At 40.1% G+C, this 21,193-nt stretch overlaps 1 protein-coding gene across 10 annotated transcripts in view; it reads left to right on the top strand.

Moving 5' to 3' along the window:
- Positions 1-16,190, top strand: part of IL12RB2 (interleukin 12 receptor subunit beta 2) — a 79,494-nt gene extending 63,304 nt beyond the window's left edge. For 7 of the 10 annotated variants that reach the window (XM_057716827.1, XM_057716837.1, XM_057716807.1 and 4 more), the window contains 3 exons: positions 2,157-2,247; positions 4,700-4,799; positions 9,166-16,190. In XM_057716827.1, the coding sequence (XP_057572810.1) occupies positions 2,157-2,247; positions 4,700-4,799; positions 9,166-9,705 (731 nt within the window). In that variant the 3' untranslated portion in view covers positions 9,706-16,190. Of the gene's footprint in view, positions 1-975; positions 2,124-2,156; positions 2,248-4,699; positions 4,800-5,576; positions 5,906-9,165 lie in introns of those variants that run through there. The other 3 variants (XR_009050080.1, XM_057716874.1, XM_057716862.1) reach the window with 3 other exon arrangements.
- Positions 16,191-21,193: the final 5,003 nt, after the last annotated feature.

The following is a 21,193-nucleotide window of genomic DNA, read 5'->3' as shown; positions in this document are numbered from 1 at the left end:
CCTCTCACCCCGCTTCTGGGGGCAAGCTTTGGCGTTCCTTGGCTTCTAGATCTCTACCTTCATCTCTCGTAGAGTTTTCTTTGTGTGTGTCTCTTTGCCCAAAGTTCCCCTTTCACTAAGGACACCAGGGGCCACCCTACTGCAGCCTGACCTGTCTTAACTAATTACCTCTGCAATGACCCTGTTTCCAAATAAGGTCACTTTCTGAGGTACTGGAAGTTAGAACTTCAATATATTAATTTTTGAGGTGGGAGGACACAATTCAACCCATGTAACACATACTTTTGCTCATTTAAACCTGACCACAAACATGTAATGTGCCTGCTTTACACGCCTGTACCTGGCCATACTACCAGGTACCCAATATGAAATGAATAAAGGAATGAGGGATGACGATGTGTTTTTACGGGTGTGAGGTACAGAAAGATTACCCAAAGTCATAGAGGTGGCAAGTGGCAGAATACAAATCAGACTCAGATTTGAGTTTCTTAAGTTAACTTTGGGTATGTGAAGAAGTGACCCAGCTAACATGGGTTTCTCTGCACCGGTTAAGGTATACTATTCTCTCTGGCAGCGCCCGTGTGCATCTGCTCCAAGCATAAAACAAGCTGTTCTTGCTTTGTGACATGGAGGATCAAGTTTATCATTCAGGACTTTGTTGTTCTATGCCAGATACTTGTCCACTGGGAAAATTGACAGGCCCTTTTCTCATCTCTCAGCACTCCCATGGAAGTTAACTTGTGAGCAATTAATTGGATTAAGGACTCAGCATCTTTCTACTCCTGGTACTCCAGACTTGTCCCATCTGCCCAGAAAGAAAGGCATATGCTAAAGAAATGTCAGATTGTGTGGATTGTGTGGGGTGGTGACAAGGCTGCCTGTGTTAACTCCCCTGTTCAGTGCTGGCAACAGCCCTTCTCCCAGGGGCTAGCAGGTCTCTGGCTGCTAGTGACCCCTGTTCTCCCTCCCTCCCAGCCTGTTCTTCAGTCTATCAGAAGAAGAAGCTTTCTGCAAGATCCCTGTTGCTGACATTCTACCTCCAGTTGCAACCCACCAGTGGTTCCCCAGGGACTTTCAAGTTAGAATTCAAACCGCTTCATTACCAAGCCCTGCACAACCTGGTCCTGTTCACCCATCTAGCTTCGTCCTCTGCCGCACACTCATCATTCGTACCGACCAGACTATTTGCGGTTGCTGAAGTGCTCGCCGTTTCCTCCTTCTGTGCGTGCTGTCTAATTTGCACTTCCCTACCTTGTCCGCTTTGCTGATTCCTAGCCATCCAAATCTAAACTTTTGACATCCTGCCTTTTGGGAAACCTTCCTGAGCTGCTCATGAAGCCATTTTCCATGCTATTCTCTGCAACACTGCCTTGTATGTGATGTTTTTACACGTATCCTGTGGCATCATGGTTTACTGTTTACATGTTTACACATGTCTCCTGGACTATCTTCATGATTTCTTGAGAAGCAGAAGTCATGTCTTAAGAAGACTCTTCTTAAGATAGCAGAGCCCATGTCCTATTCATCTGTGTATTCCAGCACCTAACCTGGCCTGTTACATGGTTGACACTCAATAAATGTTGAATAAATGAATGAAAAATTCCAACAGCTAGTGAAATATTTATGTGTTCATAGGAAGGAATTAGAACAATTTCAAAGACCCTAGTTAGATAGAGGGCTTACCCAATGGTTTGTTAAAATTAATACCTACCATTTCTTGAGGCCTCCTATGTTCAGATACATGGCTGTGTGCTTTAAATACACCATCTCTAATATTCACAACAACCTGCAAGGTACGTGTCATCATTCACCTTTTATAGATCAAGAATCTGAGGTCCACGTATCAGTCAGTGGCAAAGTCAGGACTAGAATCCAGGGCTCCCAATTTACAACCAGTGCTTTGTATATTATACTCCCTTTCCTTCTGCCCCTGTTAGAGGAAGAAGTCCTTGTAGGGCTGGAGCTCCTCCCTTAAACGATAGAATTGGCCCCTTTGGGCCCTTTCTCCCTAACTGAATGGGCAAAAGTGAATTGGCATTGTTTCCGAGTCCAGCTACCCAGGAGTTGTGGATAAAGCCCAGCGGGTTCAGACAACAGTCAGTATTTAGAAATTTGAAAATAACTCGGTCAGAGGGTTTGCTAACTTTTCATTTCAGGTAAAGCCAATTGGAGCGCGTTTGTGGTGCCAAGCATTTGCATGGCTGTCATCGTGGTGGGCATTCTCTCAGTGCGCTGCTTCCGGCAAAAGTAAGTTCACTACACCTGCCGATTTTGGTAAATGTATTTTTTTTAATGTAATAGCTGTGGCTGCTATGCGTCAAAGAAATGAACTCTCATACATTGCTGGCAGCAGACTAAATATATTCAACTTTTTGGGTGACAGTATATGTTTAAATTTTTAAAATATTACACCTTTCAGCTGGCAATTCCCAACTATAAATTTCTTCTAAGTATATCATAGGTATATACAGATATTTAGTGGCAAATATGTTCACTGAAGTATTGTTCATAAAAGGAAAACAATTTGAAGCTACCTAAATGCCTAACGATATGGGATTGGTTAAATAAATCACAATACATTTTAGGCTACACAGCATACTATGCATTTATTAAAGATATAGACAAAAATTAAATGGTATATTTGCTATATTGCATTTTAAAAAACAGGTTGCAAAACATGTACTTTCATTTTTTAAAAATAGTTCATACACACATGCACACAGACACACAAGATATATTAGTTAGCATTAAATTTGGTTGTATGTAACATAAAAAGCCAAAATAACATGACAAATGAGCTAAGCTTCTCACTCAGGTAAAGGAAGTAAACTCAGGTAACGGCAGGTGTAGGAGCTCCCTAGTCATCAGGGACCGAGGCTCCTTCTTTTTCTGCTCCACTATCCCAACATTGGCTTCCATCCTCATGGTCCAACGGTTCACCTCATGGTCCAACGGTTGCAGGAACTATGGCCATCTTGCCTGCATTCTACAACTACAGGGAGAAGGAAGGTGCCCACACCCACCTTTTCAGGAGCCTTCACATGAAGAAGTCACACATGACAACTTTTAGTTACATCTCATTGGCCAGAACTTGGTGAGGCAGGGGAGACTTTAAACTGTGGCCTTTTAGCTCAGCTCACTATCATTCCAGTAAATCAGGGTCCCCTTCCTAAGAAAGAGGGGAAAATGGGTATTGGATGGCAGTTAATACACTCTGACCCAAGGGTATACACTAAAATATTAATGATGGTTATAACGGGATAGAATTATAGGTGATTTCAGTTCTATTTAACTATATTTTCTAAAATTCCTTTAAATGTATTATTTGGTAAACAGAATTTTTTACATGAGTTATTCAATAGTTTTTTAAGATATTGTGTAAAGTAGGAGAAGAGGTCAAAATAAAACTAGCTCAAAGTTATTCTGTCAGCCATTGAACTTGTCTGAAATGTTTTCTATTTATTGAAGCTCTGCCATATGTAATTGATACTTCAAAACAGAGCTCTCTTTAGGTAGATGTTGAAAAACCTGAACTCAAAGAGTCAACTAGGATCACATGCATCCTCTTCAGGGAAATAGTATCAGTTAGGGTGGAGGCTTTTGCTGTTAAAGAAAAAAGAAAAAGACCCCTCCCCTCCCCCAAATATAGTGGCTTTAATAAAATGGCTTATTTTTCTCCAATATAATAATCACAAGGTATGTCATCCAGATTGGTCAGCAACTCTGCTCCACACAGTCATTTAAGGATCCAGTTTTCTCCCATTTTATTGGCCCACCATCCCTTGGGTACTTTCCTCATCTTCAAAATCTATACTAGGTCACAGTTACCCCTGCTTACACTCTTTTGGAAAAAACCTAGTCACATGGCCCCATCTCGTTTCAAAGGGCTAAACACATCCCAGAAATTTACTTTTCTTATTAAACAAAGTTTGTTAAAGCCAAGTCTTTAATAATGCTTCATATTGTCTTGAATTTCTTAAAAAGTAGTCAAAATAGTTGTCATATGCATATAAAAAACATTTTTAGGATTTTTTTCTTCCACATCATAAACTCACTTTAAAATATTTTCAAAAACCCAGAGATGTGGAAAGAAGAAATAAAAGACCCTCTGATCACCAAATACAACTACTGTTAATAGTTTGGATATTTCCATATGGTATTTTTTTCTTAGCATTTTTTTTAACTTGGTTATGTCCAAGCTGTTTATACATAACTTGCATCCTGTTTAAATCTTTGTATTTTTTCACTTTTAGCAAAACAGTTGACCTGTCATTACAAGCTCTTTATAAACATTCTAATTTACTAAATACAAATAGTAATCTCCCCAAGGGTACTGACCGTGTCCTCTTGTTTGCTGTTTTATCCCCAGCATGTGGCACTGTGCTGGTCATACATTAAGGAGTCAATCCGTGTTCGTTGAATGAGTACTTGGCTACTTAGTGATAGCTAAACATTCCATTGAGCAAAAGTTGCATAGTTTATTTAACAAACCCTAAGTGGTTGCACCACGAGTCTTTATTGTCTATCCAAACTTCACAGAAAACTAGTCCAGCCTTGGATGATGCATCATCTTTCTCCTGCAGTGTTTACATTTTACTCATTTGCATACCCCTACACTGAAACCACTGCACTAAGAACCTGTGCTTCCATGCCACCGTGTGCACACTTAACCAGAAGTCATTGTCTTCTTTACCTGCAGGGTACTTGTTCTCCTTTTGGCCCTCAGACCTCAATGGTGTAGCAAAGAAATTCCAGACCCAGCGAATAGCACTTGGGCCAAGAAATATCCCATTGTGGAGGTAAGGTATAAAGCCTTAGTGGTCAGTCGATGGGGTTCTGGTGACCAGTACACCTAAGTCTCGTGTTGTAGTTACAGGGAAACCTGGGTGTTCGATCCTATGGATAAGCTGCTTATCATGAGTGCTAGGTTACCATCTGAGTCATCACTCCCATGCACAGGAATTTGCTGAAGCTTATGACCAAGACTAAAAGACTCCCAGCTTTTCATTCCTTCCTATGCCTTATGTTCCCCTCCTCATTTCACCTTACTTAAAAAGAAATTTAAAAAGCAAGTATATTTGCCGAGCACTCGTCTGAGCATTGGCTCATCCAAATTCAAGAGCAGTGAAGCTTTACTGTGACATTCCCAGTCCTGTGTGAGCACAGAACAGATAAATAGAGCCCAGATTATTTTGGTCTTGGCAGGAAGCCAGTAAGTCATTCCACTGTGCAAGGAAAAGGTTTTAAGGCGGGAGAGGTTGCTCAGCTGGCAGATGCGCGTGCTGGGAGTAAAGGGCCTGCTGGGAGCTGCTGCCGCACAGTCCCAGAAGGGGAGCGCAGCCCACAGTGGGCAACAGGGTCTGACTCTGGCAGAGGGTCTTGTAGTTGAAGGCATCTGAACGTGGAGCAACACTGTGCACTGAAGGGGAGCAAAGGGGAGGAGAGGGGTGCCCATGTTCTTCCCATTGCCTGGGGCCTCGGCAACCCCACATTTTCACATCTTACAGCCCTCCTCCACCAAGATTCTTCGCTTTAGTGACTCATGCATTCATTCTCTCATCCACACCCTGCCTCAGGCCAGAAGCCAGGGGTACCAGCCATTCCTCAGAGAAAGAGCTGGTCCCAGCCATGTCTGCCTCAGTAGGAATTTATGAGCGACTGCAGTTTAATGCCTTTGAAATAAAGCCACTTACTGTGTCAGTGACCCTTGAGCACCTTGCCTGATGACATGAGCCCTAGTTTCATCCTCCATAAAATAGGAATTGACAATATCTCTCATATATATTGTTGTGAAGACTAAGTAAGATGTCAAGTAAAGCGCATGGATCACACAAGGCAAAGATCATTTTCTTCACAGGAAGATCTATACTTGAAGTCTCCTCTCTATTGAGGAGTTTTGTCACTGGTAAGTTACAGTAGCAAGAGCAGTATAATAATAACAGTATATGTATATGTGTATGGCATGTATATGATATATATTTGATTATACATGACATGATTATATATGATAAATACCAATATTTCATAATAATATATTTATGTTTATATATATATATAACATACATTACTTTCTATAAGCCAGGCACTTTAAAAAAAATTTTCATGTGTTAACATCTAATTTATACAACAGCTTTATAAGGTTGCAATATTATTATCCCCATTTTTCAGATGAGGAAAGTGAGGCACAGAGGACTCAGTAACTTGCCCCATGTTTGTCAGCTAGTAAGTAGATTCTGGGTTCACATATAAGCAAGATGTGCTGTCTGCCATTATACTATATGTTCTAAAAGATTTTAAGCACAGGCTGAGAGGGGTGTTTCCAGCAGTCAACACCTCTGAGCTGAACAGACTAACTCAAGAAGTATTCACACACTGGGCCCTCACTTGGTGGAAATATTGTGATGACCTATGCGAATGCACTCAATAAGGATGCCACTGCTAGTATTAGAGGGGATTCAGGTACCAAGAGTTGAATCAACTGAGCTCTAAGATCTCTCTCTCTTCCAAGGCTGAGATTCCACGTTCCATGTCCTAAAAGCCTGAAATAGCACAGTGGGAAGCTGCTCTGGGTCAGTCGCAGACACCTGGCTCCCAAGCTGGTAACTGTGGCATCATGGTCTCTATTTGCCACTGCCTGGGCATGAGGGAATACAGAGGCATGCAGAGACACTGAAGAGCCCGTACAAAGCCTAGAAGAGATGCTGAGAAAGACAAAGGGTTAGAGAAAGTAACACATGGGAAAAATAACAGTAATTGCCACACACGCCCAGAGTTATACAGTATGAGTATGTTCATTGCAGCATTATAAATAGAAGCCAAACATTACAGAATGTAACCTGCCACCAGGGGGCCAGGTGAAACATTTGGGTATATCTGTACAACAGGATATTATGCAACTACTAAAAAAAATGAGATGTATGTGTCTAAAATCTCTAATGTATTTAAAAGCAAAAAAAAAGGAGTTTGTAATAATTGTCTAAAGTGGGTTCTCATTTGTATAAAGAGGAAGATGATTTTATAGATATACACACACACACACAGTCTCCAGCATGTGCACAGGATATTTCTGGAAGCCTAAATATGAAACTGATAATGGTGTTTGCCTTTGGGGAGGCAGTTGTAGGCATGAAGGCCACTTAATTTTTATTATAAATTCCCTGTGAACTTAAAAAAATGTTTTTACAAAACTATGTGCATATGTTTCTTTTGCAAAAATAACCAGTAAATTAAAACATTTTTTAAAAAATTAAACATGCCATCTTTAATGGCCTTATGGCAGCCTCAGAACCCCATGTCACCTGACCCTTGAAGGGGTAGACTGTTTTTAAAGACGCAAACTGCTCTCCTGGTGACAGGCGGGAGCAGACATCTTTCACCTCCAACAAAATGTGCTTTGAGTTCTCAGGCTTTACATCCCCCTACCATTTCTTAAAATGTGGCTGAAAAGCCATGGGTCTTAAAGCTCTAGATGAAAAGGCCCAGTCATAAAGGGGATCACTGGGATGCTATCCATTTTGAGCTTGAAAAAGCTTAAAATAGTTTCCATGATGTACCTGAGTTATTAGTGGTCCAAGAGGCCCTGCCCTAGGACTTGTCAGCCAGGGGGCCTGCTTTGTAAAAGCTCTGAGAAACAGCCTCTGTTGATACTGTCAAAGCTTTCAAGAAGGCAGAGCCTCACCTTGTGAAAACAACAAGGTGATCCTCATCCTGTGAGATCTCTTCCACAGCAGTGGTGGCAGCGCTTTGGCAGCTGCCAGCCATGTTCCAAAGCCAGACCAACATGCCAGGGCCAGTTTGCATAGCGATAGAGCGACAGGAAAATAGCAGGCTCCCGAAAGAAAAGTACACACGTACCCTTTGGCTGCTCAGGGCCCTTTGCAGAAGTCTACCCTGAAACAGCACCATCATTCACTTTGGGGACACTTGCCATGCTCAAGGCAAGGGTGGGGACATCAGGGTCCAGTCCAGATCAGACCATCTTGCACAGCTTGGCATCTGACAGACAAGGGATCCAAAGGCCAGAGAGGTAGATTGAGTTTTCCCAAGCTGTAGAGTCTCAGAGTCTATAGGACTCTTCTACTAGTCCTCAGGGTTTGCCCTGTCCTAAGGCTATTTTTTGTTGTCCCCTTCCTTCCTTAAGAATCGTCCCTGCTTGCAGATAACTTACAGACATGTTTAAAAAAAAAAAAAGTGATATTATAAAGCATCTTGTGCCAAGAACCTAACAGGTGGCTTCTTCGCTTTGGTAGGAGTCCAGTGGGGGTAACAGTCAGTAGGGCTTCATGAAACTGGGCTTTGGAGCTCTGCTTTAGAAAGATCAAGCAGTCAGCATACAAGATAGTTTCAAGGATGTAAACAGAGACCAATAAAGCCTATAAAAAGAAATGTTAATAAAGTGCTTGAACTTGGACTCGGGAATCAGTAGTAAGTTTGGAGAGGAAAGATGTGACATTGAAGAGTTGGTAACCAGTTAGATGTTGAGAAAAACAAAGCAAGAAAAGTAACAGACAAAATTAGCTATAGGGAAGAAAGGATGAAAATTGCTTCCAAAAAAGTTATTCCAGAAGGGTCTTTCTTAAGAGCCGAACTGATATTACCCTGCCAAAAACCTTTCAGCAGTTGTATCAAAGCCCAGACTCCTTAGCATCCCTTCATCATGTGACCTCCTTCTATTTTCAAAGCCTCAGTGTGCCTGTCCTAAGAAAGCAGGTTCCAGAATAGACCAATTCTCCTTGCCCAACACTTTGTTACCTGGAAAATACTATACCTCTCTCAGGATTCAGCTCTAGTGTGACCCTTTTGAAGTCTTCCGTGCCTCCTCCCCAGACAATGCAAGCTCAGCTTTCCTTTGCACCCACCATGCCCTCTATGCTAGAGGAAAAGCAGCTGGTGCAGTTTGACTCACCAGAAACAGTCTCGTTGAAGGCTGAGCAGGATAGTGAATCACTCACTGGCTGGGGGTTGAGAGGAGCTCACGGCTCCTGCCCAACTGCCTCCCCAACAATGTTAACTGCTTCTCTTACCTCACAAAGTAAAGGCCCACAGTGTTCCGCCTCCGCTGACTATGCAGTGCGGGCTGGGAGGCCTCTTGGAACCCTGGAGACGTTGGTTGTCACGGCTACTTATTCAACACAGCCATTTGAGCCTCTTCCTCCCCTTTCTCAGGAGAAGACGCAGCTGGCCTTGGATAGGCTCCTGACAGACTGGGCCACTCCCGAAGAACCTGAGCCCCTGGTCATCAACGAAGTCCTTCATCAAGTGACCCCAGTCTTCGGACGTCCCCGTCACCCCAACTGGCCAGAAAAGGGACAAGGAGTCCAAGGTCACTATACCTCTGAGGAAGACGCAGGGTACAGTGCCTCAAGCCCACCAGCTCCAAGAGCTCTCACAGCAGAGATGGGACAAGGGGTGGATCTGTACAAGGTGCTGGGGAGCAAGGGCCCCAACACAAAGCCGGGAAACCTAGCCAGCCCCTTGACAGTCCTCCCAGTGGACTACCTTCCTACCCATGAGGGCTACTTACCCTCCAACATAGATTATCTCCCTTCACATGAGGCTCCCATCACTGACCCTCTGGAAGAACTGCCTCAGCACATCTCTCTTTCCATTTTCCCCTCAAGTTCCCTTCACCCTCTCACCTTCTCCTGTGGTGAGAAGTTGACTCTGGATCAGTTAAAGATGGGGTGTGGCTCCCTCATGCTCTGAGTGGCGAAGCTTGAAGTTTGGGAAGTTGATATGTCCCCAAGCAGCACAGCGTGCCCCATCTACCCAGCTGCCTGCTCCAGTGGTCGTCATCTCTGGGTGCTACCATCAGGTCTGGTTGCAGCTACACGGCCTGCAAAGCTCAGGGTGAATCTCAGGAACTGAGAGTTGGCTGTAACCCAAATACCTCATCTTACCTTCTCCAGAGCCTTAAGAGTACATCCTCTGCTGTGTGGACCTAGAGACTCCAGTCTGGATTCCTGCAACTTTCTTGCCTGTGTTGGCCAGAAAGGGAAAAGGCAAGAGTGGAAACCAAAACTCTTACTAGCAATGGCAGACAGTCCAGAGGGCCATTCATTCAACAACTCTTTACAGTTGACCCTGAATAATATGTATTTGAGCTGCATGGGTCCACCTATATGCAGATTTTTAAACAATATTTATTTATTTATTTGGTTGCGCCAGGTCTTAGTTGCATCAGGTGCGTTCCCCAGTTATGGCATGAGAACTCTTAGTTGCAGCATGCATGTGGGATCCAGTTCCCCAACCAGGGATCAAACCCAGGCCCCCTGCATTGGGAGCGTGGAGTCTTAAGCACTGTGCCACCAGGGAAGTCCCTGCAAATTTTTTAAAATATTAAATTCTACGGTACTACATGATCCATTGTTGGATGAAGCCATGGATGCAGAACCACAGACAAGGAAGGAAGGCCAACTAAATGTTATATGCAGATTTTCAACTGCACAGGAAAGTCGGCACTCCAACCCTCACATTGTTTAAGGGTCAACTTATAAAGCAGCTACTACAAACTAGGTCTTGTGTCTAGATCAGTACTGTCCAGTAGGCCTGAGATAGAAATGTTCCTATGTATAGCTGCTGTTTGATCCAGTAGATACTAACCACATTGGCCATTGACCACTTAGGAATGTATCTCTAGTATGACTGAGAAACTGACTTTTCGTTGTAATTAAAATAGTCACATATGACACTTGGCCACTGTATTGGATATATTAAATACACTAAATGATGGACATATTAGTGAAGTTACTGGGTACCTTCAAAACAGATCAACCTCGTTTTACATGTGCAGGCGTAAGACTCGGTGAACATCAATATAAAAGGGCTCCCAAGATGGTCATGGTTGTTCTTATTTGTAGAAGCCTAAGAATGTACCTTTTCCATAGTTTTGCTAGTTTGTTTTATTTTGCCTTTACCCTCTTTCAGTGAATCAACAGCAGCTTGATGGTGGAAAGCTACTGCTAAACACACTGTAGGACCTTGGGCAAGCAGCCTCCCCTCTCTGAAATCTGATGTCTTGTAAAAGAGTGGGCCAAAGCTTCTCTGACCCCTTGTGTGTCCTATTCTTTCTGCTGCAGCTGATGCTGCATTTAGGACCAGGGCCACCTCAGGATCTAAGACCAAACTGCCAAGATTGCACTCAGAAGTTGTCCCTTCTGAAGGCCTCCTGCTTTCCTTTCTCAGGAAAACTCTGAGCTGGTCATCAGACAGCTCAAGTTGAGCATGGAAGATAATTCTCTTTTCTCCAGCGTGAACTTGGAAAGCTTTAAAGCTGGCCTGTGGCTTATCACCCTTCCTTCACCCATCACTGCCTTAACTATAAGCACTTCTGCTAAGCTGGTAGAGAAGAATCTTAGTCTAAATGCTAATAGTACCCTTTGCACAAAAGGACAGGATGAAAGGTCCAGGAACCTTTTTCTTAAATCCCTATCAAGCCTGAGTCCTATACCCTACCACGATCCCACCCAAACACTGGAACTGAGGTGGCTTTGGTTTACCAGATGTCCCTCAAAGCCCTAGACTTGAAATGACCGTTTGTTCTGCTTATTTAACATTTCATCCATGCCTTTTGCTATTCCAGACTAACACATTTAGTTCTCCAGGCTTTCTTTGAAAAGCTTAAGCTTCTTCCTTACATCTCTATTCTACTCTCCTTTGCTGCTGCATAGCACCCCCACACCATGGTTCCTTGCATCTCAGCAGCTTCAGCACTGGCTCGTCTGCACCCAGAATGTGGAGCCCCTTGTTTGACTGTTTGCAATGGGCCATGACAAGCCTGCCACCTCAGAAGCAGACCAACCTATCACCTCTTGGCAATAAAAGCCAACTTTTCTTTCTTGTAATACCTGCTTATCCTATATTTGATTACCTTTTGATTACCTGATAGCTATGTTAGTCACTCTTCCCCTACCCTTTTGGACTAAACACACAGGTCCCAGTCTCCCTTTTACCCCCACACCTTTTCCTTCTCTTAAAGCCCCAGGTGGTACTGCAGTCCTCACTTGTTTTCCTAAAAAGTGAAAAAAAATTTTTTTAAAGGGAGAGTTGCTTGACCCCTAAAGGCTCCTTCTAAGGACGCAGAGGCCTCCTCAATGCTCCCCTAGCATGAAGTACTTACTTCCCCTAATGGACTGTAAATAGCTTGAAGGCAGGAACCATGGCAATGTGTTTCTCCAGCACCGTGCCTGGTTCCATAGGAGGCTATCAGTAAAAAGTAAAAGATGTCTCCTGCCACCACTTCCACCTTATTCCTTCTGTTCGAGAAGCCAGTCCAGCCTGCTTCCTCTTTATTGAGACAATTGCATTTGCTTGTAATCCTCTTCATTCTCAACCCCCATTCTACCCTACTGTTTATTGACAGCACTAGTGTAATACATGTAGCACTTTCTTATTTTAAAAACACATTTGAGCATGCCTTTGGCTGCTCCCTCTGCCAGATAAAATGTTCTCTTTCCATGAATGACAGGATGGGTAACCTCATTCTGCCCTTGCCCCAAATAGTTTTTATAGTCTCTCTTCCTGCCCATACACAAAATCCCAAATGAGATTGCCTAGTTTACCAGGACTAGGTAGAGCTCACCAATATTCATATAGCCAGGCTTTCATTCCTTGGGAAAATTAACAACCCTTTAAATCTGCACTCCTGATACATATCCAAGAGCCAACCCAGAAATCTCTGCTCTATTGAAACACATCAAATTCCTTAATTCTCTACTACAAATAGAGTCCAAGTTCATTCTCAATGAATTCATGGGACTCTCTACCAATTCTTGTGTTCAGATCATTACCCTGAATTATGCATTAAAAAGGCTTCTTTTCCACAAGCCAGAAATTCTATTTCCTAGGCCTCTGTCTTCCTTATAGGTAACAGGAAAGCCAAACTGGTGTTATCTAGCTCTTTCCCTTTAGTGCATTTTCCCTTCCACACTGTCCCAATTTCTCAGCTTCCATTAATAGCCTACAGCTGCAACTCACCAATTCCCAGAGGCCAGTGAAGGAGATGCCAAGCTAGGCACATTCTATTCTAGTCTATCCCCCATGTTCAAATCTTGGTTTTCTCCATCAAGATTTTTTCTTTCACCTGATGTAGTTGTCATCTGTCTCAATATCACTTCTCATGCCCTCCAAAGGAGCCCTGTTTTTCTCTTCCCAGCCTGCAGGACTCAAGGACATTCACATTATCCACCCTTATAAAAGACTGATAGAGGAACCCTCAAATTAATCACTGTCTAGAATAAAGAGATCAGAAAGGCCTCTTCTTCACCCTAAAAGAAAAAAAGATAAGCAATTTAATCAGTTGGCCAGCTGATGATGGAAAGAAACAAGTCATATCTTTACATCACAACCTACACTGGAATAAATTTCCAATTAAAACTGCCAAACACACACACCAAGTTAGATAAAAATATTTGCAAGATATGCCAAGGTAACTTACTAAGGCACTCTTACAGATCAATATGAAAAAAGCCAACACTTCAAAGAAAAATGGACTGAGTGAGCAACTCACAAAATACATATAAATGATAAATGCCCAATAAGCATAAAAAAACCCACCTGTAATCAAAGAAATAAAAATTAAGTACAATTTTCCCTTACCAAATTAGCAACATTAATGAAAAAATTAGCCAGTATTAATCAGAGAACTGTGGTTGGCAGCAGGAATGTTAGTTGGCTCTTTTTCTGGAAGCAGCTGCACGCGGGCTTTCTCTAGTTGCGCAGAGCGTGAGCTTCTCAGTGCGGTGGCTTCTCATGTTGCGGAGCACAGGCTCTAGGCTTCAGTAGTTGTGGTGTACAGGCTTAATTGCTGCTCTGTGGCCTGTGGGATCTTTCTGGACCAGGGATCGAACCTGTATCCCCTGCACTGACAAGTAGATTCTTAACCTGAGCCACCAAGGAAGTCCCATAGGTTTTCAAATTACGCTTTTCCATTGTTTTCATCACAAATACTTATTACTCTAAGTGGATAAAGTCAATGAAATATAAAATAGTACCAATTTCTTTCCAAAGACCTGAGACAGTGGGTCCTAAAGACAGACACTACTAACAACTTTCTTTATGGCCTCTTTCATCCGCCACCTCCTCTGTCTGGCACTCTCACCCTTAATGCTCCTGTCAGAGGACAGAAAATACAAAATAGCTGACACACTGGGTGAGGGTTGGGGATGTCAGAGTAACAACTGAAGCAATGGATCTTGAAATACAAAGTTTATACAAAAAGCCAATTTTTCCTTATTCCCATCCAAACAGGAATTGTTAATAATGACCAGTAACCTCTAACACAGTACTTGGTACATGCAGTATTTAAGGGGTGTAACTCAGTTCTCATCATGACTGGTTTAGGGTAGTAGGTGTTATCTCCACTTTAGAGATGAGGAAACTGTGAAACAAGTAACAGCCAAAGTCACACAATCAGTACCTGATACCAGTCCGGTTTTAGAGTGTAACTTTCAACTACTCTAATTCTTTTCTATGCAAGTGACTGCACAACAAATTTGTATCGATTGAGGTTCTGACTATAACTGTGATTCCATAAAACTGGCATTTCCATACTTCTGAAGTTCTAGAGCCTTCTTGGTTCTTGAGAAATCTAACCCAAAGAGTACGACACCAGGACAAATCTGGTACCCCTGAATTTGCTCTTATCTACCCAGCTAATCTAAATCCTACAATACAAGGCACACTGTGTAGGCCAAAGAAGGGAAACAATACTCCCAATACTCATTATTTTAAGGAAATTGGTAAAACTATTATTAAAACTATGAATAAAAACACTATGCCTTTCAAATAGAAAAGTAACCAGAGCAGTGTTCTCTTTAATTAAAATAACTATAACTCCATCCAATTTACCTGATTTTTTTCCTGAACATGGCTATTTTGTAAGTAAAAAGGAAACAGGGTTGCATTTGACTCAATTTGTGTTGTGTTGCTTGTATGAACTGTTGAAACATAAATGCCTTTCCTTTGTTCTATGGTGATCGGCTCCACATTTTGTTAATGGCCCTTTCTTTCATTTACAAGTGGCAAAACCATTCTTAATTTGGCTCTGAGATTTCAAATCACATCTCCAAGAAACATACAGACCTCTTATGTGCTGCCACGGGGTCTCTTTAAATCAATTCAGGCCACTTCTCAATTTCCACAACTGTAAGGAATTCTTCCACAAAGAGACCCTGGCCTTGCCTAGGCAAGAGAATGTCAGGTGAGGTCCGTAATACCTTCCCTTTTCCAATTTCAGATATTTTACTACCCATAGGTAAGTGGACCCAATGAAATACTATAAAAGCTGTCATGAGATCCTCATGGAGACTAAATTGTTTTCAAAGGCCCTGAATTTTCACTAGAAAGGTATAAAATAACACCCACAAGCTGAACATTTTCACTAGTTCAAAAAAACTGCAAAAACATCCTTTTGAAATTGGACAAAAATTATTTGCAACAAAATAAAAAAATCGTCCCTTTAGAAAACAAAATCTAATTCACTTACTAAAATGTCAGTTATGTATCTCCCTGCACATTAGCTAAGAACATAGCCTGTGTTAACCTGGTAGTTTTTCCTGTGCTATCTAAAGCATAGAGCCTGGAGACTATCATCCCCCGCCAAAAAAAAAATCTCTCAAGGTGAAAATAGGATGTCACAAGATTTCATTTAGAAGCAGAAATCTTACTTTATCCCATCACAAGGGGAGTAAAAGACCATTTGCCTTTCTACAATACTGTAGGAAAATATTTGTTTCCTATGTTTTCTCTGCCTTCACACTGCCAACAACTGCATATGATGGGATTCCTTTGCATTCCTATAAACACTCCTTTTAGACCTTCCTCTGGTCTATCACAGCTTTCAGAGCAATTGTAGACTGTTTTTTTAAAAAAAATACCCACTTTTCACTTGCTTACAATAGAGTAAAAAAACTAGAGGATAAGTCAATAATTTCTCCAGCTAGAGATACTCTTCAAATTTTTTCTTCTAAAAATCTGCAGTTATTTTTAAATTTTAATAACTCTAAGCAGGAAAAAAAAAGGGGGGAACATCCATGCTTTGCTGTAATTAGGAGGTGCTGGTTATCTAAGTTCTTCAAGCAAGTATTTTCACTCAGCATATACAGCATCCAAAGCACTGCTCTATTTCAGTCAACGTAACTTCCAGTTCTACCATTTGACTCAAAATGCGGGCTGTGTGGGACTGGGCCAATCCAATTGTTAAAATGCTTTTCATCTACAGGATTTTGTTGATACAGTGACAAAGTGCCACTCAATCTTCAAGGGATACTGTTATGAACAAAATACAGTGGTCTGAAGCATACACAATATAAGTGGCTGGGTATGCTGATTTTCTTTGTATGATTAGTAACCAATGAACACCTGTATTTAGTTTTATCCAATCCAGTCTTCCTATGGTATTTTTAAGAAGCTATTACCACTGTAGTACTTAAGTAAAGCCTTGATACACATGTACACAAAATCAAGCTGAAACCAAATTATCTGTAGTTTTTAGGAAAGGGTTTTCCTTTTTTACTGGGAAAAAAAAATGTGGAAGCTTCACTGGAAATTCAGAATTTCCACAGAATAGACAAATCAATTGTATCTCTAAACAGAAATGTTATCTGTGTTTACTTCACCAGTCATGTAAGCTTAAACGTTTTCAGGTATGAAATGGGGTTGGGGGTGGTGTGGAAGCTACCATCTTCTTTGATGTGTTTAGTCAACTGAGCACTTTGACAAAACTTCTAAACATGTGCTCATTGAACTTTTGTCAGTGTGGCTGCCAAACAAAAAACATTTCACTATGGATTATTACCCAAGGTGTGAAACAAGGAATTCAACATGTAAAAGTTCCCATAAAAAAAATTTCTGACATTATTTATCAGCTAATAAAAAACTTTAGAAATCAACTACAACTGCAGTTAAGGTGACATAGTGTAAACAATACTGTCCAAACAACTTACCATTTTCCCAGCTCAGTTCTTCAAATAACAAAATTCTAATTAACTAGCCCTTTGCTTTTCACATTTCCATACCAGCAACACTTAGTGCAGCTATTTAAGGAATAAAGCCCAGCAAGATCAGTTCAGAGCAATTCTCATCACTTTAGGTACTAAATAATTGTTAGAAATCCACAAGCCAGAACTGTCAATTAGTTATCAACAAATATCTCCTATGTTTCCCAAGCACAAGACTTAGAATACACATTCAAGTGTACCAGAACTGTCATGCCCTCCAATGGGCAGCAAAAGGGACAAATGTTGCAGACTTAACACTATGTAATTAACACCTCCAACAAAAACATAATTTGGAAAATTATTGTGTAAGTTGTACAGGCCATTTCTCACTTTCTTTCCTTCCATTCTGAAGAGTAACTGAATCCCAGTCATTTTATAAGACAGAAGCAAAAAACTGACTCCCAGTTATTTAAGACAGAAGTAATGGCACAAAAGCTAGATTCTACCCAGATATCCTCCTGAGAAATGCAGTCCTCAGAAGCCATTAATTCCTGCCCCAGTTCAACCTATGGAGTTAATAGAGATGTTTTCTTACCTATACAAAAATATTCATAATTCTTATATGAAGAAGTCATAGCACAACAGAAAGATCTTAGCATTAAGTGATAAGTGCCACTAAATGTGAAAAACTATAACCATGGCATTAAGTGTACTATTCTAGCAAATTTATACTTTTCTTAACAGCTTTCAGAATATAAGTTGCAAGCTAAATTTTTTTCTTAAAATAGCAAGATCTTTACTAAGAAGCTATCAAACATCTTGCCCTTATTCTGATTAGAGGTTAAGAGGCAAAAATTTTTAAAATAGTTTTAATTTCACAACTTCCCAGGAGGTAGGGTGACTTAATCTGTACCTAGAACTAAACTTTAATTTTTTTAAAAGAACTTTTATGTTGACCTGATGGCTCAGATTAGGGGTCAGCAAACATGTTTTTTGTAAAGGACCAGATGTTTTAAACTTTGTGGGCTACAAAAATCTTTGTAGAATAGTCTTTAACCCTTCTGAAATGTAGAAGCCATTCTTAGCTCAGGAACTATACAAAAATAGGCCATAGGCTACAATCTGTTGACTGCTGGCTTAGATATACCACATATTTAAATGATACTCATTACTCGTTTCCAATGTTAGTACTTTCCACCATGGACAAAATCTTAATGGTTTCAATAATTTATATCCTAACCACTTTCCGAAATTAAGTTTAACCTTTAGGTTACAATCTTTCCGTGTATTACTGATCAAATGAACTCCTCTCAGCTTTATTTTTTTTTCAGCCTTATTTCAATCACTTCTCATACAACCTCCATATTTGTCTAACTTAGATCAAGTTAAGATTCTGAACTTGAGAGAATGTCATAGATAAACCCACGCTGAGCAAAAAATCGAGCCCAAATTTTTGAAAGCTGCCACTTAATATACAGCTCAATGATAAAACCTGACAGTTTTACAATGTTTGTAGATTATCTCACTAATTACTAGATCTGAAAATTTGATTAGGGATTTTACTGCCTTGTTACTAGATATACTCTGTAAAGCATACCAGTCATCACCTGGGCTTCCTCCAGTTAACTTGGAAATCTGGTTTATATGTGTTCCCACTCTCTAAACATTTATTTACATGTTAATTTCAGTGGAATTACAAATGTCTGGGTTAGAATCTATTTTATAAGCATTTACTTTCTTTACAAAGTAGAACTGCAGGCACCCAAGAGCCTGAGAATTTGCTTTACCAATTACTTCAAGGTTGGGATAGATGTCCATTAGTATACCTCATGTGATCTTAAAAGTCAAAATCATTCAGGTTCTAGTAGCTCCACATTTCTCCCTTAGTTTTTTTTTAACCCTTTAATATTTTGTTGATTCTTTCCATATACTACTAGTGCTCTTAAAGATGTATTTTTAAAATCCAATATACAGTAGTCAGACTTTCTAATGCAACTCCCTAAAGGCATAACAAAATTTCTCTGTTCCAGGACAACCATTTATAGCAATTAGAAAAATAACACAATCAAAATGAATACTTAATATTTTCCCTCCACACCCAAACCAACAAGCCCAAATGTATTTACAACTCAAGACATATCCTGCTTCCACTTTTTAAATAAAACTGAGTAAAATAATTTAGATGTATAGTGCCTAGCAACACATTTTAAAATCTTTCATAACTCCGCACAGGTCTCAAGATAGTTAACTGTAAAAAGAGACCTTATCCCAATTATCTCAATGCAAACTGAAAACATTAGTAAAAAAAAATAAACTCTGGCATTATTTCCGTTTAAAAGCATCAAGATAAAAGTTCATTAAAACAGTCTATTAGCCACCATTATTACCGTTTGTAAAAGCAAACCCCCCACCCGACATTCAATATGATTAACCTTCACACTCAAAAATGTGGTTTTCTAAAAGAAATGCCAATTGTCTTCAGTCCTTGAAATTCACTTTACAAGAATTAAACTTTCTAATTATAATTTAAAAAGGTATCCCATCCTAGTTTAATAAACACCCCACATAAAACCTAAGTTTTAGGAGGAAAAATGAAATGTGAGCATCACCCCGGGGGTGCACACATAGGTCAGAAAACACATGACGAAAAATGGGCTCCTATTTGATTGTTTTTATGACTTTTTAAGAAGTGAGCATGAAAATAAAATCTTTATTTTCAGTTATTACCCACCAATAAGAGAAAGTTAGGTTCACAGTTTTAGCTCTTGACAAAGTGAACTAGGAGGCAAATTTACATCCATCAGATACAACTAATGGACCAACTTTTAAAATCCAGGCTATCTTGAAAGCTTGCAACATACCAGATATTGCTGTGTATTCTCTAGTGACAGAATGCCAGCAATGGCTGACAATGAGTAGAACTTGTGAAGTGTTTTTAATAGCAGGTGTTTTCTATATGTTGCTAGAAATCAGGCAAATTTATAACACATTCATGTCCAGAAATGAGTTAAGATACTTTAAAGTCTAAACACACTATGTATGTGTTTAGGAGTGTGTATGTTGCAATCTCAAGAGGGGTCAATAGTCCATATGGACTAAATTAATACTTGCCTCTGGGTAGCAGGTATGTTTGTAAATATAAAATTGTTAAACATTAGCACCAGTGCAGAACATGCTCAGCATCATAAGATCTAAAACACCAGCACAAGTTTATCCATCATTTAAAAAAACTAATTACCTCCTTCCTAAGATGTCGTACTAGTAGGTAACTAGATTAATAACTCTAATCCCAATGAATAACTCTTGTACTGTACAACTTCTCTTTTAGAAGTATAGGGGAGAACTAATCAGCTAAATAGACATTTTACGGTTTAAAGTCTTAAATCATAAAGTATTTTTAAAACTGGACATTACCATATATAGAAAGAAAATTACTAGTAGTGACAAAAAGATCTTTAAAACTGTAAATAAAACCCATTTCATGTTTATCAATAAACGTTGTAGAAGTCTTTAAAAAAAAAGGTCCTAGAAAGCCTGTTTATTGATTATTCTCTCCATGTACGTTTTCGTAAGTGGTGATGCTCTCGATCGAGAAATCCATTATTAGCCTAATTTTCTAATGGAGAAAGAGGTAAAAGATACTTATCACCTTCTGTGGAATCTATGAACTTAAGACCAAAATCAATAGCAATATAGGAAATTCAGAAACAGTAAAATTTTTGGTTTGTATTTCATGGATGGTGCTGCTGTTCCAACCTTATAAAGTAAAGCTGTCTGCTTTTCAAATTCCAAAAATTAACATAACCCCCCCCCCGCCCCAACTAACCAGTGCCCTTTGGTTTCTTTAAAACAAGGAAGGGTTAAAGGGTTGATTATGGATGTACAATTTTGATTTGGGACCTTTCACACATACAAATCATACTGAGCGGCCACTTACTTTACAGAGCAGTTTAAATATTATGCATTAGCCAAATTAACTTGTTCCACCCACCCTACTGGAGGAGGAAAAACCCAACACCCATAAAACTACTTCACTTGACAGTATGTTTCTATCAACAATAAGTAGCTTAATTAAACAACTTTCACCAGTAAGGTGTCTAGATTGGTTTTAAAAACGGGAAAGTGACATATTTTAAAAGTAAATGTAATTGAAATTGTGAATCAATCATAATTTGAATCTAATGAACCATGCAGGAGGAGCAAGGGTTAATAAACCAATGTGCTTTGAATTTGTTCAAGTACTGATATTTCTGTAT

Source organism: Hippopotamus amphibius, chromosome 1 (assembly GCF_030028045.1).
Source record: "Hippopotamus amphibius kiboko isolate mHipAmp2 chromosome 1, mHipAmp2.hap2, whole genome shotgun sequence".
NCBI lineage: Eukaryota > Metazoa > Chordata > Mammalia > Artiodactyla > Hippopotamidae > Hippopotamus > Hippopotamus amphibius.
Note: the sequence above shows the minus strand (reverse complement) of the source record. Positions and strands in the feature narration are given on the sequence as shown.